Here is a 27538-nt window from a genome sequence, read left to right on the forward strand (position 1 = left end):
AGCTGCTTCTATGACTGTGTTTAAGTATCTCATCATTTTGACTTTCTATCTCATAATTTCGACTAGGGGATATTTTTATTATCAAGTCTAACTTTAAATTATTTATTTTTTTATTTAAACTTTTTAAACTTTTTTTTTTTTTTGCTGGCGAATTCGCGGGCCACATAAAATGACGTGGCGGGCCTTGAGTTTGAGACCCCTGCTCTAAATTAAATCTAAGCTGGTTGTAGCTTCTGCCCTCACGTCTCCAAATCAATGCAAAAATGTCCACTGATGTTTCATATACAATTTATTTCATTTGATAAAGCCATACACTTAGTGTGAGACCGAACATTCTAGAAGAAATGTACATTATACCTCTTTTTTTTGTATTTTTTTTTTTTTTTACAGTGATCTGTTCTTTACAAAACATCAAATCAAAGTTACTTATTGAAAAAAAACAAAAAAAAAAACAATCCCGCTGATGACTCCCCTGTTAGTAAAGCATCCTGCCAGTCCACCGGGACGGCCAACGATAACAGGAGCGCTGCAGTTCGTCTGATGGATAACACAGCGGAGAAGTACAGCCCCCGCATGGCCTTGAGACACAGGCTGTATTTTGAGGCAGTGTGAACAGACAATTTCAGTGTTTCACTAACAACATTTTCCTCCTACTTCTCGCCCCTCGCTGCCCGGGGGCTTTATCCACAACGTGACCCCCATTCACCTTGTCCCATTAGATCCCCTCAGAGCGAAGCGTTGCCCTGCGCTTCACGCAAGCATCCAAACCAAGAGATCCTCATCGAGTTACAAAATTGGCAGAGGTGAAATAGCCTCTCACATCTTCTCAGACCCCCCCCCCCCCCCACACACACACACCCAGTCCCAAACTGCACAAAATGAATCCTACGTTCAAAGCTCATTAAAACACGGCAACACTCATGTTTGCAGCCCTGCACATACAGCACAGTAGTTTTGAGAAACACTGCTTAAGTACTAAGATACATAAAGGGAAACCCCTTTCTGAGCAGCTATGAAGAGAACATGTCATTCATCTGTCTGTACAGCACTTCTGGAGAGCAGTAAAGCAACTGAAAACTGCTGAGTAAATAAAATCTCTATTGGACAGGACTTCCAAAAAAGAAATAAAGATTCAGAACTTTTTTTTTTTTTAAATGAACCAAACAAATAAATGAAAACAAATGTTAACTAACACACTGTCTTTGTGTATGGTTGGTTGAAAAAGTTTTTAAGAAAATGTCTGAACATGCACTTTATTTCATATTATACAGTCATATATACAGAGCGGATTAGAGGCTTGTAGTGGAGAGGATTGAGGCTTGTTAAATGATTGAGCGCTGGGCCGGAGCATCGGAATAAGGGAACTAAAGCTGGGATAGGACTACAGCACTACTCTTCCAAAAAAGTATCTTGCACCAAGATCACATTTCTCCCGTAGATTTCTTGTCGCAGAGTGGATTCAGAGGCACGCCAGATTCTTTTAGTGGCACAGATTTTGATTCTTTCATGGCTTTCCAAAACAGGTGGGGTGAAAACAGCCTGTGATGTGCTCTGTTTGAATTGCGCACAAATGTGGGGAAACAAAAAATCCCACACTGGGATTTTTTGTTTTTGCCACTGTGTTTACTCCAACACGAATGAATTGAGGCCGTATCTGTCCTTGATGAGTTTCTGCTGAAGGAAGCATGTTTTCTCCCCCCCCTCCGGGAGTAAACACAGAATAAATTGCTGAATTTCGGATGCACACAGATTTTGCAACTGTACTCAGGTTATTAGAACACACAAAAAGATGCAGTGAAGCTAGTGCTCTGCGTTCAAAGCGAAGGAATCAGACTTCGACAAGATTTCCAGGGAAGAATTACTGACTGGTTTGATGTCACTCAGTGCACCCTCAGAATAAAAGGAACTGTGTATCAAATGAGAGAGTAAGGCAGTGGAAGAAGTATGAGCCTGAAAGCAGGGTTGTGTCATTTACAGTATCTAAAGTACAAGAGTGGAACATGGGTAAATAGCAAGACAAGTGACCCCCCCCCCCCTGCTGAATGTCGTAAAGCAAGGCTTTACTGACAGACCCACGCACAGCAGGAAAAAGCTACATTTCCCAGCACCGTGCTCTGAACAAGCCCTACACTGTACATTTCTAGAGATTCTCGATTTGGAGCTGTGTGGGAAGAATAGCTTTTCATGCTGTGACACGCGTCACGTTACGCAATCCTCGCGTAATCTATCACTCGGGTGTAATGAGCCAGCATCTACGGCGCGCAGCTCGGCTCGTTGGTGCAGTCATTGCGGTTACTGTCCGCGTCCCTCTTCCTCAGCTCTCTGCCCGCCTTCTGCTGCTGACTGCTGCCGCTGTGGCTGTGGCCGTGGTGGGCCGGTGACGAGGGCCGCTTGCCCTTCTCCTGGTGGTGCCCGTGGTTCTGGTGATGGCCGTGGGCGTGCTCTTTGGCGCCGGCGTGAGACTCGGCGTCGTCGCCCTTGGTGTCGTCCAGGGCCTCGAAGTTGTCGTTGCGGTTGCTGGTGGGGATGTCGCTCTCTGGCACCACCTGCAGGTAGGCCCTGACGCGGTGGTGGCGGGCACCCGCGGCGTCGCTGAAGTCGATGACGTGGCACTCGTAGGTGCCCTCGTCAGACGGCTTGACCCGGGAGAGGCGGAGTTTATGCGAGATGTTGCTTCCTACAACCTTCACAACCTGGCAACGGTGGACGAAATAAAGAGAGAAAAGTTAGAAAGTAGCAACTTTTGCCGAGTGGCCACTGCTGTGTCAATAACAGGATATCTTAAGTAATTAAAGTGACATTATCAGTTACAAAGCTATCTAAAGTTTGCTAACATTAGCCACCATAAGCTACTGGTCATATCACACCACGTAAAGCTGTGGCGGCAAAACCTTTGAGTGTATTAAATTGAGCAAGAGTTTATTTTATTGTTCACTTATCATTTGGAAGAGGAGGAATGACCTAATTCTTCTTTCAAAAGTTAATGTACTCTCGTTTAAAGCAAAAACCTTGAAACGTTATCATACCCGAAAGACGTAAATGGCCCCAGGAGAGGACAGGTGGGTATTTTCAATGTTGCTTCAAAATGGCAACGGAACAAAACCATTAATTGGAAATAAATGTATTCCTGAAACACAATTCAGCATTTGTGATCAGGTCTATTTCTTCCATGATGAACATCCCATAATCTAACACCGCTAACGCTGCACGCAATAAACAAACATGGCAGACAAAGAGTGCGTAATGCGAATGTGCAATGAAGCACTACAGGAAAATCAGTCCCACTCATACTAACCATTAAATCATCAGTTAAATCGCTGCTAAGCCAATGATTCATACCCCCAGTAGCAACTGTTATAACATCAGTTTAACATTTAATGTTGTCGGTAGCCTTTTTTATGTACCTGATGAAGTACAATGACCATAAGAAAAATGACCAAAGGTCATAGTATAGTATTCTATAAAACATGTCATAGTATAGTGTGACATAGGATTTTCAAAGTCAAAGTATGCCATTAAAATGTCATCATATAGTATTTCATGAAAAAAAATAACATAGTATGTCATAAAAATGTTTATATATATATAAGAAACCATAGTAATATATGCCATAACAAAGTATTACTATTGTATGTCATAGAAAATGTTATACTCTATGCCCTAAAGATGTCATAATATACTATGCCAATAGAACTTTTGAATATAGAATGCCATAAAAATGCCAAAGCATAGAAAGCCACAAAATGGCCAAACTGTCATAAATTACATCAGATATTATCATATTCTAGTATGTCATAAGTATGCCATTAAAATGCCATAGCCTACTATAGTATGTCGCAGAAATGTCATAGTATAATATGCCATAAAAATGCCATTCAAAATGCATAGTATAGTATGCTGTGACGGTCCGCTGGCTTGTTTACTTGTATATGTCTCTTTCATGCAACAGGTACCTGGAGGTGTTGATTGCACTAATTGGAGGCACCTGGGCCCGGTGTAAAGCTCCACCTTTCTGGCGGCGAGATGCTCTCCGCTCCCGTGCATTATTGTTTTGTTCCCAGCCATGCAACATGTATTTTAGTATAGCATGTCGAAAAAAAGTCAAAGGGTACATCCCAAGTCTCTTATTTGACATTTCCTCGCCGTCCCAAAGCTCTTATTTCTGCTCTGAGGAGCGAGGAGGGATTGCTGAAGAGTGAGGATGCACGGGAGCAGCCTTCCAGGAAGTGTTTTAGCGGCCGGCACGCCCCCTTCATTCATCAGTTATTTGATTGGACGCTGCAGCTGATCGGACTGATCTGATTGTTCTCAAGATCACTGGAGTTTCTTACCAGATTGAAGACATTTTACAGATTGAACTCAAGTTTTATACTTGATTAATTTTCTGATTCACCATTTGGTTTAAATATATAGTAATTGTAGGTCTGAACAACAAAAGGACCACAAATAACTTTCTTCATTTATTAGAAAGATTTGTCTTTTCATGATCTGATCCCTCAGATCCCTCAATAACTTTTATTCTGGAGACAATTAAAGTCAGAGAGAGCTGGAGAGAGGAAACACTTTTTACATCATTTGTCATCATTTCCATTCAGTCACGTGGGACTGATCATTCCTGAGTGTTGGGTTTGATGAGTTATATCATTTCAATTTCCCCCGAAACGTGGAGCCTAATAAATTAATTCCAGTGTTCAAGAGAAACCATAATCATATTCTGGGTTATTTAATGACTTCACAATCAGAATTTCAAAACATATAGATGCAAATAATTAGTAAATATGACAAACGTATTCTGCGCTTATAAACAGGACACAGAACACAGTATAAATACTCAATGCAGTTTGTGAAACAGGTAACAGGCAGTGATGATAACTGTCTTTATTAGTATAAGTACTGTGATCATGTGTACGGTACAAACTCTGTCAAAAGTCTCTCCAGCTGATAAAGCTGACTGACAGCTGTGATCAGCGGCCGCTGTCATCAGAAACAGACGTTGCTTCACATGACGCTACAGTATACATAGCATGATGGAATAAAGTCATAGTATAGCATGATGGAATAAAGTCATAGTATAGCATGATGAAATAAAGTCATAGTATAGCATGATGGAATAAAGTCATAGTATAGCATGATGAAATAAAGTCATAGTATAGCATGATGGAATAAAGTCATAGTATAGCATGATGAAATAAAGTCATAGTATAGCATAATGGAATAAAGTCATAGTATAGCATGATGGAATAAAGTCATAGTATAGCATGATGGAATAAAGTCATAGTATAGCATGATGGAATAAAGTCACAGTATAGCATGATGGAATAAAGTCATAGTATAGCATGATGGAATAAAGTCACAGTATAGCATGATGAAATAAAGTCATAGTATAGCATGATGGAATAAAGTCATAGTATAGCATGATGGAATAAAGTCATAGTATAGCATGATGGAATAAAGTCACAGTATAGCATGATGAAATAAAGTCATAGTATAGCATGATGGAATAAAGTCATAGTATAGCATGATGGAATAAAGTCATAGTATAGCATGATGGAATAAAGTCACAGTATAGCATGATGAAATAAAGTCATAGTATAGCATGATGGAATAAAGTCATAGTATAGCATGATGGAATAAAGTCATAGTATAGCATGATGGAATAAAGTCATAGTATAGCATGATGAAATAAAGTCATAGTATAGCATGATGGAATAAAGTCATAGTATAGCATGATGGAATAAAGTCATAGTATAGCATGATGGAATAAAGTCATAGTATAGCATGATGAAATAAAGTCATAGTATAGCATGATGGAATAAAGTCATAGTATAGCATGATGAAATAAAGTCATAGTATAGCATGATGAAATAAAGTCATAGTATAGCATGATGGAATAAAGTCATAGTATAGCATGATGGAATAAAGTCATAGTATAGCATGATGAAATAAAGTCATAGTATAGCATGATGGAATAAAGTCACAGTATAGCATGATGGAATAAAGTCATAGTATAGCATGATGAAATAAAGTCACAGCATAGCATGATGAAATAAAGTCATAGTATAGCATGATGGAATAAAGTCATAGTATAGCATGATGGAATAAAGTCATAGTATAGCATGATGGAATAAAGTCACAGTATAGCATGATGGAATAAAGTCACAGTATAGCATGATGAAATAAAGTCACAGTATAGCATGATGGAATAAAGTCATAGTATAGCATGATGGAATAAAGTCATAGTATAGCATGATGGAATAAAGTCACAGTATAGCATGATGAAATAAAGTCATAGTATAGCATGATGGAATAAAGTAATTTGCTGATGGGGGATGGTTCAGCCCGTTTGGCTGTCCTCCTGGATGCCCTGGGGTTCTGCCTGCCTAGGCCCCAGACCATGAGTCTGAGGTCCCCCCCCCATTCTTCAGCTCTCTGGCCACTTTGTCCAAGACATCCCTCCTCCGGACCCCCTCCCCCCACCCTACAGGCCTTGTTTGGCTATTAGGACGTCTGGGATCCATCCGTTGAGGAGAGGTTTCTCTCATGATCTTTCCTGTTTGTATCCTTCGTGCAGTTATCTTTTGTACCTCATCCTGTTTTATATGTCATTTTGAATGATTCTGTTAATTTGGATTTCAGTTATTAAGTTTTGGACTGACTTGGCATGTAAGTTTTGTTTTGGACATTTCTTTATTAAAATCACCGTTTATCATCCTTCTGCTCCATGTGTCTGTCCGCATTTGGGTCCATTCACTGTTGTCTGTTTGCCATACCGTGAAAAGTATGTCGAAAAAAGTAATAAAATAGTCATAGTATATAGTATGTCGACAAAATTCATAGTATAGCACGTTAACAAAAGTCATAGTATAGCATGACAAAAAAGTGGGAAGAACTCAAATGATAACATGCCATTAAAAGTAAAGGAAAGGATGTCGAAAAAAGTCATAAAAGGTCACAATATGTCAGTAAAAGTCATAAAAAGTCATATTTCAAAAAAATTGAAGAAAAAATAGTCTAATGTTGTAAAAACTTATTTAAAAAAGTATAGTATGTATTTTTATTAGAAAATAAAAATCATACAATATACTTTGCTGACTTTAACTGTAATGCAAAAATAATGATGTGCTTATCGACCACTCATGTTTGTCTATCAACTATGAAGCTACAGGCAGGAGATGGTTAGCCTAGCTTAGCATAAAGACTGGAGGCAGGAGGAAACAGTGTGAATGTGTTGTTGTTTTTTAAAGTGCTTTTGAGTTTGTGTGTTTTGTCTGTCAAAAGGTTGTATCAATGTCTCTTCTAATCTAACTCAGCAAGAAAGCAAATGAGTGTTCCCCAAAACATACGTTTCCATTAATGGTATTAGTGTCGTTGGTGCGTACAAGTTCAGTAAAAATACATATGAAAGGTTTACAGCTGCTTATTATGAATTGGGCGTGGCAATGTTTAAGATGAAATTAGGTTTAACATGTATGTATGTAGACAGTGATAGAGAGATACAAACACAAAATATAAGAGCCACAGTATACTAGATGTTATGTAAAGCCTGGATACACTCCTCCCAGCCCATCACTCCCATTCACACGCACACACTCTCAGACAAAGGTGCTGCTTAAAAAAAATCTATTTTGGGCCTTGAAAGTACAAAGATACCACATCTTGGAAGTAAAAGCTTTGCAAGTTCACATCACAGAGAAGCTAAGAGTCTGGGGACATCGAGACATGTGACGTACCAAGATATAAATACGACTTTGTTTATCCTTCCTGCCTGTGACGGCGGTAGATGCACGAGTGCCGGTCCCTGCATGTGCGTGTTGTGATGGCAAATTTCCCCTGTGACTTATCTATCTGTGTTATTCTCTGACCACTCTTTGATAGGTTAATACAAGTCAGACATGGTCAGTAAGGGTCCTCTCAGTAATATTGGATGTGTGTCTTAATCAAGGGCATGATATTGTCAACTTAGATAAGGGGCTTCATAGTGGACCAATCACTGATTAACCATTCAATGGTTAATCAGTGATTGGTCACTGTTGTCCAGATGTGCTCGTGATGAACTCCTCCTATCCCACCATGTGCTCAAGGCCTTTATAAGTCGTACACAACCAACACTCTGGGTTCATTCCTCCTGTATGACGATTGAACCTTCTCTGTGCAGAGAATAAATACTTTAAAGACAAACTTTTTTCTCAATGTTTCGTAATCTCAGTATCATAGGACTCACTCGGTACTATTGAATCGTTTTTTTCCACCACAAACTGACAGTATGTGAAAGCTTAATGATGTTTTGTAGCACAAGTCATCAGTTTGTGTCTGCGTGTTTTTGCTGTACTATATGAATGTGGGCCGACATTCATTATATAGAGAAAGCTCATCATCATTTCCCAGCTGTATAGCCTGCAGTGTTCGGGCTCCACCCACACAAACACACACACACACACACACACACACACACACAAACACATATATACATACACACTCACACACAAATTCAGTCACCAAAACCACAGCTGGTGCTTTCATAATAGCGAATCAGCAGCAGTTGGCCTCTTGGGAGGAAGAACAGAGGCTTCATGTTTTGTGTGTGTGTGTGTGTGTGTGTGTGTGTGTGTGTGTGTGTGTTTCTGCGCTACACAACTTTGCACATCAGATATGTTTTTACTTCACATAAAACTGTATTTACATCACTGCTCGGCATGGAGATTTAGTGAGAGGAACATGTTGGTGTGGAGGTAATGTGCAGTAGTTCCTACATTCTGCTCACTTCTGCAGTAAATTCAAAATAAAAGTCCAGATTTCTAGTCGTTACACGACTGCTTGTTGTGGGGATGGTCACCTGGGTGAGTTAAAGCATGGATACAGGAGGAGATATATAAAAAGCTCTGCTGACTTCCCCAGCTTGTCCCCTTCACGGTTTATTATTTGGATTCGGTGTTGAAGTCATAAGGACGCAGGGGGCGTTTATCAGAATCTGAGAAACCCCCCCTCCCGAGGACGACCCCCCTGCTCTTTGGCTCACACTGTGATTCTGCAAACCCGTCAAGGAAGGAGTGAATGTGTTGATGCGTCGTCTGGGGCATTAACAGCACCGAGTGAAAAAGAGATCCTTGTAAGTACAACACCTGGAAGAAGACATTTTAATTTAATCACGAGGGCTTTGTGCCTCATTTCATCATATAACACCACCGCAAATATGAGGCTTTGTTTCACAAGAATGACAGGAGATAGTGGTTTACTCACACTTATCTTTGTAGCATCCTTTGGCATCTCCTCCTCAGGAGCCACCTAGAACAATATTTGAAGAATTTATTATTGCAGTTAGATTACAGTTATAATGGGGTTATAGACATATTATAGAATATGTACCCAAGTGTCAACCAATAGATAAATCCACATGAACCCATGCAGGTAACACTAGAACAAGGTGTTGTAAGAATTGACCTTGGATTCTCCCCAAAATGAAGCTGAAGCCTGAAATAGAGGCTGCTGATTGATGGAGGGTTCATTTACAGGTGTTGCAAAAGAGATCAGAAAGGCAGCAGAGTTCCTGCTATCAACCTACTTCATTGGTGGTCCAGGGTTGTCTGTCCGTCCAGTCAAGATGGTTCCTGATGTACCACCACTGGATCTCCAGTGAATACGAGGGCGTCCCCGCCCCTCTGAAGGAGCACGCCATCTCCACGTCCTGACCCTTCTGAGCAGTCATATCATGAGGCACCTCTGTGAACATGGCTGGACAGACACAGAAGGGGACACGGTTAACACATGATGTCATTATCACTGCCTTTTTAAAAACATGTCAGATACACCAAAGATATGACGTTTGTTCCTGATGGATAGAAGTCACATTTATTGTGATTTTATTATCTTAAATCGCAAGTTAAGGTGGTTCGGGCATCTGATCAGGATGACTCCTAGACCCAGAACCAGCAGGAGAGTTATACAGGAGTTAGATACAGGAAACCATGAAATGATGAAGACATTTTCGCATTGGTGACCCCACGAAGCAAATATTTGAGCTTCATATTCACTAATCCATTGAAAATACTTTACTCACCAGCACCTTATAACCTATAGCATGAGAGCTAAGTAAATCCTTTTACATAGCTTTATTTGCACAATCTGTAATTAGCCGATGATACCGAACCTGAACAGAGTGAGTGTTATATTCAGGTGCAGCTGGAGCTGAATCTGAACCCACATTTGGAACATTTTGGTTCCCATCAAGCTGCACAAAACCATAAAAACAAAACCCAGCAGACCAGCTGTCACCCCCACAATGCACAAAGGAACCCTGGATATTTAGCTTAAAGGGGAGCCACACATCTCCTTTCCTCACGAATACTCAGTCGCATTTATGAAGAGGGAAAGTTACATTTATTGTTTTGTGTTTTACAACAGGTACATGTTTCTGTCTTCATCAGTGGTTTCCCTGTCTTACACAGATATATTCACAACTAACCATAACGGTGGGACACAAGTTGTCCATCAGTTGTTGAAGCTCCTCCTTTGACTGGGACACATCTGAACAGACAGTGGAACAGGGATCAAACTTGGAAATAGGCTCAAGCTGAATGGTAAATGTCAGTTATCATGGGTATACTGAAGTTTTTTTGGCATCCCTAAATTTGGAAACTGGTAACTGCCGGACTAGGAAAATCCTCTAACTTGCATAATGTTTTCCTTTCTATGTATTTCTGTAATACCCTTTTCCTAACCATCCAACTCAAACCACAGACCCGAGTGTAACCGTCAAACTGAAGGCGAGCCTTTTTGAGTGGAGCTCAGCAGGGAATTATTTCATACGAGAAGGAAACTTTTTAGGGATTTTTTTTTGCACGCTCAAATCGATACTATGTTACTTTTGCTCATGAAAAAATAAAAAGGATAATGTCACAGTGAACAAAGTCATTTGCTTTCATTCTTTACATGTTAAAATAAATAAAAGGTCCATTTAATGAATCTTTCTGGAGCTTTCAACCACACGAGGCAGTCTTCCTCGTCAGCATATGCTGACGAGGCAGTCTTCCTCGTCAGCATATGCTGTTTGCTCAAAGTAGCGGTTCACAGCTAGCACATTTGTGCTAAAACAATAGAACCTTTTTTATGTGGTGTAGGTTTCAACCCCCGATTCAACGCATGTCCTACTTCCCAAAATCATCGCACAACTCACCAGAGGAGCAGCAGTCTTCTCTGGACCGGCACATGCTGTCTACTATGAACTACTTCATCTGTTTGTAGAACGTGTCCGCTGTGTGCTACAGGTGTTACATCGTCTTGTCTTAACGGTGTACAATCAGTGATGGTGGCGTGGTTTCAAATGCCATCAAACAAACATGTTCAATTGTGTTAGACAATCATTCATTGGTAAGGAAAAAATAAACTTTAGTATGACAAGGAAAACAAAGATTATAGTCATCTTTTCCTCTCCTCTCCACTGACATCCAGACTACATTTACATTAAGATAAGTAGTGGCAGCTCTGACTAACAGTACGGGGAAGGGAAGAGAAATAGCCAAGAATTGATTTACAGAAATGAATTAGGAAAATGTGCAACCAAAAATCAAATGCCAAAACTGGTACAACTGAACCTATTTCACATAAGGTGGATGAAGTCAACTAATGTTTCGGTAATGAGAGCTTCTTCCATCACCATGAAAATAATAGCAACTGCATTTTCAATACCGTGACTGTCACAATATTTTCCACTCCACACGTGTGTGGAAGTCCCCTTGAAACCAGTAGGCTAGATGAGATGCGTGTTATTCCAAACGAAGATCAGCACCACATGGATTTGAGTCACATTTGATGTCACTGAAGTGTAATCTGGCATTCGGAGCTTTTTCCTGACAGGAGAGTGACACTTCAGAAGGATTGTGCACGTTTTTTTAATCATGCAGCTATCTAAAAGAGAGCAGGAGTCCTGCTCAAAGATGTGTCTGGCTCATCAGTCAATAAAAATGAGTCAAACCTGCACCGACTAAGTGCCGGTCACAGATTAACATCGTCTGTTCGACCTACTGAGGCTGCGCTATGGATCCGTCTTGTATTACGAGAGCAGTACGAGCCTCCAGTCATACATCCCTCTTTGTACATTGATCAAATCTGCTTGTATTTTTCATTTGTGAAACCCGAAGCGCACCGGGTATCGATTTGACATTACACAGCCGGAGCCAGCAACAATGCCCCTCTGATGTTGATAATATTCAAAGCTTGGACATAAAAAAAAAGAAACTGCTGTGTAAGAGATTGAGCCTCTTTCGCAATGATAATCTGTCTTTTTCCCAATTAGCTGTGAAACCCCGAAACGTGGAATCCGAGCACATTTCTTTGACCAAATGCTTCACACAATCGGAAACCAGGAAACTGTGATACTCATCACCGGTCCATTATAATGTAAGGGAGATAAAGCTCACTGAGCAATTTACAAAATCCACCCATCAAAAACAGCTTTTACTGTAAAACAAATTGGGAGAAAATTTAAAGAAACTCTCGCAGATCACCACTTTAAATGTAATCACTATCTGCTGCTCTGCAAATCTCTATTGTCCATCGACTCTGGTGTGCCAATGATTCAAACACGTGGCTATCTAATGCCGTATCACTTTGGTAATAGTCATCTCTAAGCCCTTACGCTCTCATTGTTGAGGCAATAAAAGGCTGCGATGAGTCGGGTCTGCTCACCCTGAAGCATTATCATTATCTCCAAGATAAAGAGAGGAAGGCTCTCGGGCCATTGCTGAACGAAAGCTACAGTACCATCCCCGTCCACCCATCTACAGCGGGGGAGCAAGTAGTGGAGATGGACCCAGAAATGTGAAGGAGAAACTCTGGATTTGTGCGATGAGCGAGAGAATAAATCAACACCAGAGATTGAATTAATGAGCGGGGTCGGTGTTGGTGAGAGCGAGCCTCTGTGTGTTTGTGAGAGACTAATATATCGTTAGGATAAAGGGAGGAATTAATATGAGAGAGAGCGAGAGAGACAGAAGAAGAGGAGGAGGAAGGCGGAGGACAATGTGCGAGGTAGCAGATAGCTGCGGGCGGGCGCCGGTTATTGTTTATTTCTTTGACAAATGGAATGCGGTAATTACAGCCGTGATAAAAAAAGGGGAGCGGGAGATGTTTCTTTGCGCCACGGTATTACTCCAGCCTCCCTAAAACCTCCACCATACTCCATCTAATAGCCTGTTTACACGGGCAGCATGGGTCTACCTTGGGATGATGAGCACTCTGAAACGACAAGGTCAGAAAGAAGGGAAGGACTGGTTTACATCAAAGACAGTCATTTCAAATGAGAATCACGGGAGTTACTTTGAAAGTGATATACTGTCCATAATGCACACAAGTTTCGCTTTAATGAGTGGGTGGGCAATATTTGTGGCAAGAGATCAATGCGCTTCAGATTGAACATTGTGTCTTGTCGAACGCTGGTGTGACTAATAACTTTAAAGCTCCACTAATCAATATTTTTACAGTAACACTCAATCAAATGATGCTGCGTAATAAGAAAGGAGTCTGCCGCACACGCACAGAATTATAACCAGACTTCGCAGCTCCGCAGAGCTTTTTTTCCGCCTCTTTTGTCAGAGCTGTGTGTCCAGCTTGTTGCGGAGTTAAGTTGATTCAGTTTAAATATTGGTGGAATCCCATTTAGATGTCCCAGAGTCATCGTTAACGTAGTTTTTACTGCATTGAGGAAAAAGACCTGCACTTCCATGTTTCTCTGCACAGTAATTTAACAATGCACAAAAACTTCAAAACAACCACAAACATTTGAATTGAGTGAATTGAAAACTGCAATTAATTCATTATAAATTATTAATTGAAACCTGAGTACATCACCTTGCTGATCAGTCAGCAACAGCACAGTTCTGTCAAAGGGGCCTTCTCTATATGACATTCAGAGCATCAATGGAGCATATTAATGGTCCGGCTGCCATGCATGTTAGTGCATGTGAGTCCCTGTTTGTGTGCCCTCCTTGCTAGCTAATGGCTGCTGTTCTGTACTGCCCTCAAACGGCGATTATCACCAGTAACCGATATGTTTGCACCGTTTGAGCTGTTAACACCGTTAGCTCTTAGCCACAAGCTCAACCATCGTCGTGTTCGAGAGCCATGTGGAGGCAATCCCTCAATCATGGATTTGCTCGGAATTCCACAAAGGGCTCCTTAAATAAAAACAACTCCTAATCCTCTATACCTACACGTCACATCTTTGTAACTGCCTTACACTGCTGACAACCAAAGCTAAAGCTGATTCATCAGGGGACTAGAATGTTCCCCTGCATGAATAATCAACAGTGAACTTCTCTGAGGAAGAAAGCACCCGCTAATTGCGGCCAGCAGTTTGTAATTATGAAGGTCAGTCCAGCAATAGATTTCTGCCCCATGTGTATGGTTAAAATGTAAACTCATACATACTACAGACACTGAAACAGCATCTACACAACCACTGGAAAAACCTAAAGAAATCACCAATCGACCATATTACAAACTACCATACTGTTACAATCTAAATGTAGATAGAATCATGAAAGAAACATCTTATTCAAATATCGTTTGTCTGCCTAAACATGATCACTGATGTGAAGCCATGACATGAATTACCCTTCTTTTTAACTGCCGCCGTGTGAACCAGACGATGTGAGACAAGTTGCAAACGGCTCGCTTCTACTTGTTGTTTTGTTGCAAAATAGATGGCGCCTGCTGCATGATCGGGCAGCCGGCGGCATCAGCCCCTGAATGTCAATGCTGTTCGGTGTGCGAGATGGCTGGTGGTGCATCGGGCTGCATACAGTACTCTCAAGAGCTTCCCACCATCACCGCGTGACTCACTCGCCACCATAACAGCAATTAGGCTGATTTATGGGCGTCCTCCGTTACACTCCGAGAAAGAGGAGGGCTTATATTGCTGTTTTCTTCAATTACACCTCTGCTAAGTAGAATTGTATTTTCATTACAATGCTAATGTGTCTAATATTCCCTAATGGATAGCCTCTATATATTTAAATGTAAATGCCGCTGTGGTTACGGCTTCACTCAAACAGCAGAGAGTAAAATCTCTCGTGTTTGCATATTTTCTACGTCTGCTAAATGGCTGAAATGAAACTGGAACTGTGTGCATCAGCCTCTGAATCTGAATGCTGTTCATTATGTGATGCGCTGTAGTTAATGTTACGGGTAGTGTAGCTCTTGCGCTCTTCTCCGACGGGAGGTCAGAGGTCAGACTCAGCAAGAACAGCAGACAGGGAGCAGGTTTGGAGTTTAGTCAGTACAGTGTGAGCAATCAAACCTGCAGCCACACACGAACAATATGCTGTCTCTGAGAGACACTGTTGATTGAGATTTTCCCGTTAGATTTCAAATGAAGTTTTGAAATCCTCGTTGGATCAAAATAAGACCCGAGAAGGTCCACCCCTTGTATCATAAGTGTGTGGTCTTATCCAAGATTAGCAGATGGGAAACTTGTGTGCACTGGAGTTTTCAGCAATGCAGGCTTTGCGTTTGCCATATGTTGTCAAAATATTCTGTGAGTTTTCCCTCTGATACAAAACAGAACCTTGCTGTGTTTGCAGCTGGTGCAATTTACGCAGTGTGTACAGTAAATAACTAATTATCAGTATATTCTGTTTATTTATTTACCTCAGTGAGAGAGAGAGAGCCAGGCCTGTATCTGGAACTATGTTAGTAAGTAACCATTTAACCCTGAACCGACAATAAGTCATTTGGACTGATTAATGCCATCAGTTAAACAATAGAAATGTTGGAAATAAAGCTCAGAGGAGAATACCAGTGGTCCACGTTGTGGCTCAGCCCATCTTTAGTGCGCCTGAGCCGGAGTTGTGGCTAACTTTGAGGTTAACCCACTTCACTTCAATCAGCAAGTGGCAAGCACACGAGATCTAGACTTGGGTCTTGAGGAGATCTAGCATTTATTCACAGACTAATAAAATGTATTTTGTAATAATACGGTTTTAAAGAGAGAGTTATGAGCCCAACCTCAAACCTGGAGGACCAGAAGGTTTTGACCTGTTCGGTACAGATGTCTCTACCAGGAGTACAAGACTCCAGCCAACGTAGCTCCACCGGTCACATCGAGACACGCAAACCCCCACATCACGATAAGGTGGTGATCCCTTTCAAATGAAAACTCCGGATGAATCTTTTTTTTGCAACCGATGAACGGAAGTTACCATGTTTGGAATGCGGATTAGTGACGTAGTGATGCCTAATACGGATCTGGTAGCAGCAGCGACCTGTCAATCACAGTAAGCCCGCCCTAAAGCATACTCCGCTTTAAAAGGACCATCATTTACTAAATGAACATCATGCTGTAATAAAGAAGACTTGAAACTAGAGATTGAGACCATCAACTCATGTTCACAATGTTTACTGAGGTAATAAATCAAGAGAGAAGTAGGGTCATTTTCTCATAGACTTCTATACAACCAGACTTATTTTTGCAACCAGAGGAGTCGCCCCCTGCTGGCCAGTAGAGAGAATGCAAGTGTTAAGACACTTGGCTTCACTCAGCAGAACCGAAGTTTGCCGCCTGGTTCTACGTAATCAATTCCGGAGTAAATTATCTGTTTTTGTTTATCTAATTACACACACACACAGATACAAGGAAGTGTGTGTGTGTGTGTGTGTGTGTGCCTGTGGACCTTCTCCACCCTTGGCCCTGCCAGCTCCCCCCACTTGAGCTCAGCTTCCTGCTGTTTTGGCCCAAATCCCAGCTGCCTGCCTGCCTGCCTCCCCACAGCGCAGGTCAAACACTGTTTTCCCTCTTAATCAAATGAAAAAGGTTAAAAGGAGAACATGGCTTCCTGAGCCAGAGGGTTCAGCCAGAACACCAAGGACAGGTCAGCTTTTTTTGTTTTTTTCTGTAATTCAACACAACAAAAGGTGCCACCTCTGTACAAGAAATTATTACCACATCAACACCCAACGATTACTTCCTCGCAGAAACCCAATGGGTGCGGAGAGTTCAGAATAACAATGACGCCTTTGTAGTACAAAGCTGTTTGAAGTGAGTGTGCTTCATGCATCTCGTGTTCAGCACACGTATCTGAGAGAGGCATCGGGCGGATGAAGAGGCTCGCTTGATCATTCAAGAGATTGCGAAACAAAACCTTAACATCAAATAATCTGTAATCAAAGTAACATTAAAGGATTGGCTGTATATTTGTTGTATTTGTAATCAGGGGACAGTAGATCTAGATGCAGTGTTTCTCTGTGCAGTGCAGTATCAGCTCTCAAACTCCAGTCTGTCCTCTCCATCGCCACCAGGAATAACACAGGCACATGAATCTGGCGTCTCATCCAGCAGGGGCCTTACTCCGCTCTGAAAGACCACATCAGTCGCCTGGCTCAGAGCTCGTGGTTGGAACAATAAGAAATGCAGGGCTGGAGAGCCGGGGCTATTTCTGTCCTCTGTGCTATGCATAAAAAACATGCAGCCTGTGAGATGCTGTTCTTCTCTCACAGTGAGACGCACGGACTGAAACAGAGCCCACTGGTATAAAGGATCAACCTGTTGAACCGCTGATTGCAGTGGCTTTGATGCCACAATCCAGACATCCGCCGATCAAACGAAGATGGTGCATTTACATCTTTAGATGTTGTCTGTCAATCGACATGTTCTGTTTAAGTTTATCTGCACTCTGCATTTGTTGTAAAATGTCATCTCATGTGATTGTGGGCAAAGTCTGAAGATATTGAAAAGGGAAAAATAGATACCCATAAACCTTTGCTAATGCCCATGTAGACACACACACACACGCACACGCACACACACTTTAATGAGCCTATATACTGTATACACTGGAGACACAACTTTGCTTTCAGTGTCATTAAGAGGCAGCTTGGACTGGAGGAAATGTGTAAGTTGTAAAATCAATGAAAGTAAGAAAAAACTATATCGGAAGGTGAGGAAGGATTAGGAAAGAAAATCTTGCCATTTTTGAAATCAAGTAAGAGCAGGTAAAAGAGGATTGACATGGAGTCGGTGGAGGAGCTGACATTTAGAGAGATAATATGTTGATCACAGCCAGCCGGAGAGAAACTCCCCCCCCTCCCCTGTTTTTCTTTGACTGCAGCCCAGGTATGAGATATACTGTGTACTAAGTATCACCAGTATATATGAATAAATAGATAGATCTGAATAGATCCAAAAGCTATGATCACGCTTGATTTTTCTCTCTTTTTGTCAGTTTTATGGACCAAATGCCCCAAAAAATAAAGACATACGGTATTAAAAAAAATGTAAAGCTGCATTTAACTCCCTCCCACACCGGAGGAGCAAAACTATTCATGTGTGTGAATGTGGCTCCTTGTCACTCGCCTCGTCTGCTAGCAAACAACAGCAACATGCCTAAAAGCTGCTGTGCACGACAAACTACCAACAAGTGTAAAAGAATTAAGATGCATAAGCTGTCCAACCCCAAAACCGATGATTCAGGTAATGAGACACGAGCCACCGGCAGGAAGAATCGGGAAACACATTTTGTTCAAAAGTCAGATTTAAGGGAACCTGCAAGCAATGCGAAGCTATTCAACTGTCAAGATACCTACGTTGGATTGTTTTTAAGAGCTTTAATGTACTCGGAGTGTGCATTTTGCAGCTGTATTGTCTAGAAAAATAAAAGCATCGGATCGGCATCAGCAGATACTCGATATGAAACGACTTGGATCTGGAGCAAAAAAAAACTTGATTGGGACGTATACATTTCTTTCCTCTCTTTTATCCCTCCAATAAATAGGGATTGTCTCACAAAAGGCCCATATAGCCACAAGCCAACCTTTAATCTGAATAAACTCCCAGCAGGTTTAGACACACAGTCTTTTGACCTCCGTCTCTGCAACACCACATCCATCCTCCTACTGTCTCTCTGCATCTACTCATTTCCATCCAGACTCGCCAGGCAGCTCCTTTAGAAATAATTAGCGACTAACGAGTCTCTCGCAAGGCCTCATAACAAGCTTCACGCTCTAATAATGTGCCTCTACACAGCTCTGTGGTAAACAGCTGCCGTCAGTTACACTGAGAACCTGCCGGAAGCCCCTAAGCCCGAGCAAACCCAAAGACTGTCTCTGTAGCTTCTTTTTCTTTTCTTTTTAAGATGCTGTAATGAGAAACCACACATGAATTCAGTGGAATTTGTTGTGCCTTTCTTCCCTATTCATATAAAAGGTCAACAATACGTCACGACTTTAATCAGTAGTCTAAACAACGGAATGGGATAATGTGAGTCAGGGAAGGGGAATTTAGAGACGACGCTTCAAAACATGAATAAAAAAAGACCTTTCAGTCAGTTTTTCTCTCCGAAGAAAACTTCCTACACTTGTGGAAAGTCACATAATCCTACCCATACTGCTATTTGTCAAGGATTTAACAACAGTTTCCCAAGTGGGGAAGATAATCTGACCAGTTTGAGCGACAAATCGGAGAAGAACGAGACAACTTTCTATGTAAACACAGAAAATCTTTTCCTCTTGTTTTAGGATTAACCCGTTTCTATGTTATAACGGAGATGCAATTTCTACCAGTCCTCTAGTATCATCAATCTATTTCTGTTCGCGCTTCACCTTGAACCCCCGCCCCCCAAAATATGTTCTCAAAAAAATGGAATGTGTCAGAAACGCGTCATGGCGAGGTGCGTAATGGTATTTTACGTGCCTCGGTAAAAGAAACGGTGTGTGTGGGCAGCGCGGCAGGAGCTGAGCTAACCAGCCATGAAATAGTGATGGATGACACAAAGGTTTGAACAGCCATGTGTAAATGCCGCCGCGTTTATGAGCCGCGCCTTGGTGTTCATGAGGGTTTGTAAAAGACACGCCGCTTGCATACGGAGTCTCTAATTTAATGAAAGGAGGCCAAGGTTATCGGGAATTGAACATTTTTTCGCCATAAGCTTCTGTTGTGGTATACTTTCAGTGAAGCCCATTCAGAACAAAATGCAACTTTATACTAAAAATCTCTACTCAGTGGCTGATAACATATATTGTTCACATGGTCAATAATGAACATAAACTATGGTTAATGTGTTGCCTCTGTTTAAATCAAGTTACATTCATTTAGCAGATATTTTTCTTACAATAGTTGCCTTCAACCTCCGTAGAGGCAAGTGTTAGATGTCATCAACAAGTGTATCTCTGAGTATGTTCAGCGCTACAGCACAAATGCTTATCCTTTTTTTATTCATACACTAATTTATTTGACATTGGAGTTGCGTGAAAGTGTTGCGGTGCATTTGAGGGAAGAATACCACGCCATGAGATGAATGCTAAATGTCAGCATGCTAACATGTGCAAAATGACAGCGTTAACACAGTCTTGTTTGGCAGACATAATGTTGACCATGCTGAAACATGTTAGCATGTTTCAGCATGTTAGCATGCTAACAGTTAGCACTGAAGACCATTGGTTTTGCAGGTATTTGATCAGCTGTGTTAAGTGTTAGCGCTTAGTCCGGCACAACCGACTCAAAACACAAACAGAGGTCCGCAACCAAATTTAAACCAATAAATAACAAAATAACACATTAGGCATGCAGGATTTTAAATTTTCTTTAAATATCAGAACTGCAACCGAGTATCTTTAAGAATCAGCACATATTAGGAATAATCCATCAATACAAATCCCAAATATGGAAACCAACTAGGGAACCTGGGGCACAAAAGGAAGGTCACATATTTCAGATATGAATCATTCACCAAACTTCAGAACACATACACACGGACAAATCAAGATTTTTTTTAGGGATTACTGGAAGCTTTGATTTACAACACAACCTTTGAGAAAGTTTTATTTAAAGAGGGGAAAAAATAAAGAATTAATAGGTATAAAAATACCATACATGCTGCTGAAAGAACTATATGTAAAATGTTAATTGGAATTTTAGAGAAGCAAGCACAAAATGAAAGAAAATGCTCTATTACATGACAAACAAGAATTCAACCTGAGCAGTGTATTGACAAAATAAGATATGTGGGATGGCAGCATATGTTTTCCTCCCTCGTTTATAAAAACAAAAAGCCCATTTTAAAACACTTGTGTGTACTAAATGCACCGAATTTCACGGCAATCCATCCAGTAAACCCAAACTGTCAGCCTCACGGTGGCCCGACAGTTGTGTTTAGGCTCTGTTGCTATGTGTGCCCTGCAGTGCATTTCTCTTCACACTTCTGCTTCTTCTCCCAAATGGCTCAGCTACTCGGCGTACTAGCACACAGCAAAAAAAAATAAAATCACCTCGCCAAAACATTCAGTCAACGAATTTAAAAAGGTGTGCAGCTCACTCCGAGAGACAGAGCGATCAATAAAGCCATCTCCAAGGTGACTCCATAGCAGCTCCCAATATAGACACACAAAAGAAGTGTAGAGGTAGAGCCATGTTCAACAGGGCAATGAACCACAAGCTTCTTAAAAAAAAAGAAATGTGCTGGCTTTTTAGTCATTTCTTTTCTTTTTGGTGTTATTGCAGTGTTCTTATCTTCCACATCGGTGCAGCCGTGGGAGGATGACTAGTTTCAGAGAAGAAAAGCAGAAGAGGAGATGAAGAAGCCAGACGGGCGGAATGAGAGAGACAAGCCCGGAGAAATCACGACGGGGGAGCATCCCTTCTTTCTCTGCGTCTTCAGAAGCTGCCTCCACCAGCCTGGTTCTCCTGGAGCCGGGCGGCAGAGAGGAGGCACGGGGGGAGAGACGAAAGGTATATCGGCACTCGGTATCTAATCTCCCTACGCCTCTCTAAAGCACCCCGGAGTATCCTCTCTAGCGCCGACACAGGCAGGGAGATAGGAGTCGACAGCCTCACAACCTAGCACCCGAAGCTTTACAGCTAAAGGTAAGCTCTCCCTGCTGGGCCTGACTCGGAGCAGAACGGGGAGGGTTGGGGATGGAGGGGCTGAATCAGCTGGGCTTGTTTAATGTCTTATTTATCTATCGGTCCTTTCCCCGGGGCTTTTAGGTCTACGTTACAAAAAAAAACGGCTACCGCAGTAGAACCTTATCCGAATCTTCAAGTGTTACACTTTATTTAAAGAAGCGCAAAAAAAGGCAGGTAATTGTGTGAGACGAGGCCATCTTCTTCTACTGCACTTGTTTTCCTTTTTAGAAAGTTCTAACAGAAAGTGGAAAGCTGATGATGAAAGTTTAAGTCACCCTGAAAACCACTACTGCTAACCACAGGGGTAGCAGCTGTTATTGCCCTCTGCCGTTCTCGAGCACAGAAGACTGCTCCAACATACTTGGCTCACACAGTTTGGATTGTGGTAATAAAAGACTGGGACAAGGCTGAGCGTGGAGTTTTGATTGAGTTTTATTGAGTGAGTTCTTATTTTTTTAGCCCAGGAGCCAGCTACGGGACAATGAATGTTTACAACTGAAAATATAAAAACAGAGTCACAGCTTGAATCTCCATACTCGAGGACATTTATGGATATTACATCCTTTGACGTGGAGGACTGATCGATGCTCTGTTTGGCTCGACTGAGAACACAGCACCGGGAGTTATGGAGCTGTTTGCAGAGAGACAAAAAAAAAAAGAGTCCTCCTATTATCTCCACACTGTTAAAAGCCAGAGCTGAGAAAAAAAGCCTTTGTGTCCAATGCTGGAGGCCTGCAGGCAGCGACAAGGCGAAGGGGGGGGGAGGGAGGGAGGGAGGGAGGAGTGGTGCAGGAGGCTTGTTGGTAGACAGCTGGAATCGAGCCTCCCTGTCTGGCAGGGAGTGGTGAAATTCCCCTCCACACAAATCACACCTCTCTGCACACCTCTTGCTCCTCTTTTCCTTCATTTTCTCTCGCTCCTCCTCCTCATTGCGAGTGAGGCTCTAGTGGAGGCGAGCTGACAGCACGGATAAACAAGTGAACTGGCTTGTCGGACGCACGTACACTCGTGCGCCGTCTTTCTAACGCTCAGGAAACTGAAGTACATATTGCCGCACACACGCAACGCAAAATGGGCTTTTGTTTTTGATGGAGCATGTACACACCAGCAGATGTACAGGCGGTCACAGGAGGTTTACCAACAGGCCTCCCTTACACTCCTTCCCTTCTCTGCCTCTATCAAGGCTGATGTTGATGAATGGCGGAGATTACGGTACAGACCGCCGTTTAGCTTCATCACAGAATGAACGTAATCGAACAGAGAGCACGGAGGCAAGTTTACACTCTGCAGGATGGAGGCGGGGCCAGCAGACAGGACAGACAGTATGAGGCCCAATCCCAGGGTCCCCTCTAAGGCCTCAAACCCTGAACCCTCAGGGACTCACTGACGTCACCTGGTGAGTGGTTGAGTGTGAGAGACTGTGAGGGCTTGAAATGGTGTGAATATGAACATATCACGTTACCGTGACAACGTCAAAAAATATGATGTAAACTTCCAGGCTCTTTCCTCACAAGATGAGAGGTCATTTTAGATAATCTATTCATTTGTTTTTGTCAAAACAGCTTCAATGACAAAATGAAATATTTGATGAAGAAATAAATATCATGTTTTTTATTTTTCATCTTTACTCCTTAATGTTTCCGAGTACATTTAATAAGACAGGCTGAACACACCTGTGCCGTCTCCATGCTTCCACTGGTTACCCCGTGTTTAACGCCCCATTGCAATGAATTGTGGGTAATTCCCTTGGGCAAAGTCTGCATCTGTCTTACAGAGAGTGTTCATAAAAGGCTCAAAATGTCTGTGGGAGAGCCCTCAAACATGACGGTTTGACGGTGGGACAGACTTTGCGCCTCAAAGTCCGTGAGTGTGGAGATTGGGATCCTGAGCGTCTGTGTACTTTGAGAAAACAAAGAGAGACAAACAAAGAGGAATTTCATCTGTAATCACACATGTTGATGACTGAGTCCGAGTGGATCCGAACCAGTCAACAATTGTCAGTGTGGCGTGTTTTTGGTCGAAATTTTACGATTGGTTCGAGCATTGTATCAACTTTCAACACACACATTTCCAAAATAATTAAATGATCAAGGATATGGATTACTAACGTGACCAAATAACTCTGATCAATGTCAAGGAGAGACTTAGCAACAAGTAGATTTGACTAAATGAAATCTTTGAAACTGGCACTAAACTCTCAGTGGAACGACTGGTGCTGAAAGAACATAAAGGGTTAATAACCATCTCTGCAGTACATGCAGCAAACCATTTATGGAAATATGAATATCATTTTCAAATATACTCCAAATATACAGCAATTTTTTAATTTGAAAATGTCTCTCAACAGTCGAGGGGATAGAGCAGTTTGCCCCAGCAAGGGCCCGAACGATATAGTGTTGTGTTATGTTCATGTTGTTTATGTATCAGGTAATGCTACATCAATATAATGAGGCCAGCTAAGATGTCAAGATATAAAACGGTTTGTGTGCACAGAGCTTGTTTAAACGCAGAAGCCGGAGCCGAAAAAGACATATCTGCTAACGGTAGAAGGATCACCGAGACCACTGACCCACAGTGAATAAAAGAGATTCAGAGAATGAACAGTAAATAAGCTTTTCTTGTTCCGATATGCTGGAATAATAATAATAAAACAGGGCCGTGGTCTGAAGCTGTCAAGCGCAAGATAAAAGGATGCAGATACCACAGCTCAGACTTATCTTTGCTAAAACAAATTACGAACGTGCCGAGATTAATTCCCTCGCAAACGCCGCTCTGAGTATTTTAATGTCAACTTATTGTTCACAAAAAAGAGAGAATCCTTGAAAAAGAGCTGCTTCACACATGAAACGCCTTGTTTTCAGCCCGTTTGATGATTTATTCTCTCAGTATAGATATAGCCACTAAACTATATTTATAGATGTTTTAAACTATATTTAGATATAGTTTTGGGTGATGTGATGACATGAACTCTTTGGCATAATGATGCTGCAGCTGTGAAGCGTCTGGAGAGAGTTAGTAGATTTTAAATGTAAGCTCATTAAAGTTCTCCAAAAAGAAATCAGAACTAATTTGGACTAATGCAGTCATGTGCTCATTATACGCCGTCTTCAAATCATCGTCCCATTCTGTCACGCCTTTGCTCTCCTTCTCAACGTTTCAGCATCCAATGAACAAGAAATGCCAAACACATGTTGGAGCGAGGCAGTTTGCTCTTAAGAAATGCCATTTACAGGAAGCAAAACAAATTAGAGCCGCCAGCAGCCCAGCTCACATTCAGTCATAAAAAGGGCGATTTAAAGGTTTGAGTAGTTGCTCAGAATTGTTTCTGAAATACTTAAACATGAATCAAAAAGTGAAAGCGTTGAAATTTAGATGGTTGTCACAAACCCACCATCAGGGAAATTCCTCTCCACCATGAAGTCATTTAGCATCACTTCAGAGGAGGCCAATCGCTACGGTTTGGTGCATTTTCATGACTGGAAGGTACGTTTTTCTCGCTCGATTCACTGGCCACGATCATCAAGGGAATGTCCGGCTACACAGTGGCTAGATTTGTCGGTAGGTGTTAAAAGTATGCAGGTAGCAAGTGTGGCCCATGAGGTCACCTTGACATTATAACACTTTCGCACCATGGCTCACTTTTTGCAACACAATCATTGCAACAAAAGGACAAAATGATTTTTTGCCATGATGATGATGTTCCAACATTATCACCCTGAAGGAAATTTGGTTGGCAAGCAGGCATTAAACACAAAGGTCACGCTTATACGATCGTCTTACTTTGGTGGGCAAATCAAGATAGGAACAATTATTAACCGTAGCCGAAACAAAATTCCAAATTAAAGCAGTTGTTTATGACTTGCGGCCCATACAGGCCGGTTAAGAGCAGTGAGGGGTTAGCAGTCAGTGAAAAAAGTATCAAACGGTCAATAAAATATGGTTTTCAAAACGTCTGGATGACTTGCATCTACGATAGGTCCTTGAACATATGGTCATAAATGAGCACATAAAAATATTGGGCCGGTGGGTCCAGCACACACACAACCAAACTCATAATCTCCTAAGGCTACGACTGCAGAGATAAAAATCAAGGTGATATACTGTAGTAGGCGGACGGAGGACAGTGACTTGTCGTGCTGTGACGGAGAACGCAACCCTGGAGCTTGTTAGCGGTGTGGCACGACTGTAATGTATTGTTGCTCGGTGAGTAAAAGCTGCACTTTTTCCACATCCTGAAAGTAAAGCTGAACACAGATTCATAACTGGAATTTTCATTAGAAATACCAGAAATAATACATTTATCTTAACACAATCTTTTTTCTTTATACCACAGTTTGCGTGATGAACTAGTAACAAAATGGGAAGATGGAAGCATTATTTTCAGATAACTGCAGTCTCAGTTGAGTACAGCTCATTACTTTAAAAAATGTGTAAAAGAAAAACAAAAGAATGGAACTAAAAAGCGCCTCAGGACGCCAGACAGCAGCACGGAGAGCTGACTGGGGGGGAAAGAGGCACCTGGCCTACTTTCCAAACTTCCATAAACATTTTAGGTAAATCACATTGGATGAATCAGAGGTGGGGAAAAACAGGCGAGTGTCTGCCCCTGTTTGAATCAGCGCTTGATCTTTTCATCTTTTCAGCGGCTGCCACACCTGCGAACACCTCGGCCACATTAACACGTGTAGAGAGACGGAGAAGAAACGGGTGGAGCGAGACGCCGCCAAAAAAAGATCGAAGGGAAAAGACGAGAAAACAAAGTTGGGAGCGAGACTTTGACACGGCAGATTAAAAAAAAGAATAACAGCGTCACATCTAATAGGGACGCGACACGTCGGGCCTCCTCTGAGACGCCGAGCTGTCACACAGGAACAACTCTGTCTGGGGAAAAAAAACCAGAACGAGCGGCGTCGTTCACCGCGCTAATCAGAGCCGACGTTGGGAATACAACTCCTCCGTTGTAATCTATTTTGCAGCGGCGGCGCTAAACTTCGCTTGTAGGAGATCTCATTTGGGTTCGTCTTTCTCTAACTGATGTTTGGTGGGGCTAATGAGCTCCACACATCTGACGGCTCAGGACAACGTCGGGACATCAGATTTTATCGGGGGCGCACGATAACATCTAATCTGGAAGGAATGACATGACAGATGATCTGCTTACATCCCTGTTAAAAATCAAATGAGACGTGCACCAAAGCAAGTCATCAGCGTTAAAGGATTATGACAAGGGTAACATGGGAAATGGGAAAGTTTCCAATAAAAAAACCTGTCAATTTGGACTGTGCTTAAAAAAACTAACACACGGAGAAGATGGCAGTAATCTGAATAATCTCAACTCATGGTCCACTTACTCATTTTGAAGCTTTTGACCATATCACAAAGTCTTCTCCAATGAAGAGCAACAGTTCACCCTCCAGGCAGACATCAGTCAAAGTCACAATGACAACTGGCCAAACACCATCTGCTGATGAAGATGTGTGATACGGTAGAAAGCTCCGGAACATTTGAGTATGTGATACAGTTATGAAGTTATGCAGTAAATCAGTTGTCTTTTTAATATACATGAAATAGATAATTCTGGTAATTTTGGTTATGGTTACCATGGGTTATAATCACTTCAGTCCATCAAGTCAGATAATCAGACTTTAT

General features: G+C 41.8%; 1 protein-coding gene across 1 annotated transcript in view; it reads right to left on the reverse strand.

Moving 5' to 3' along the window:
* Positions 1–2016: 2016 nt before the first annotated feature.
* Positions 2017–27538, reverse strand: part of vstm2la (V-set and transmembrane domain containing 2 like a) — a 44303-nt gene continuing 18781 nt past the window's right edge. The window contains exons 2-4 of the mRNA XM_076095558.1: positions 9560–9729; positions 9238–9282; positions 2017–2693 (exon numbers count right to left, since the gene is read on the reverse strand). Of these exons, the coding sequence (XP_075951673.1) occupies positions 2253–2693; positions 9238–9282; positions 9560–9729 (656 nt within the window). The 3' untranslated portion in view covers positions 2017–2252. The remainder of the gene's footprint in view (positions 2694–9237; positions 9283–9559; positions 9730–27538) is intronic.

Source organism: Anarhichas minor, unplaced genomic scaffold, assembly GCF_050575085.1.
Source record: "Anarhichas minor isolate MPS153535 unplaced genomic scaffold, ASM5057508v1 ptg000020l, whole genome shotgun sequence".
In the NCBI taxonomy this organism is placed as follows: Eukaryota; Metazoa; Chordata; class Actinopteri; order Perciformes; family Anarhichadidae; genus Anarhichas; species Anarhichas minor.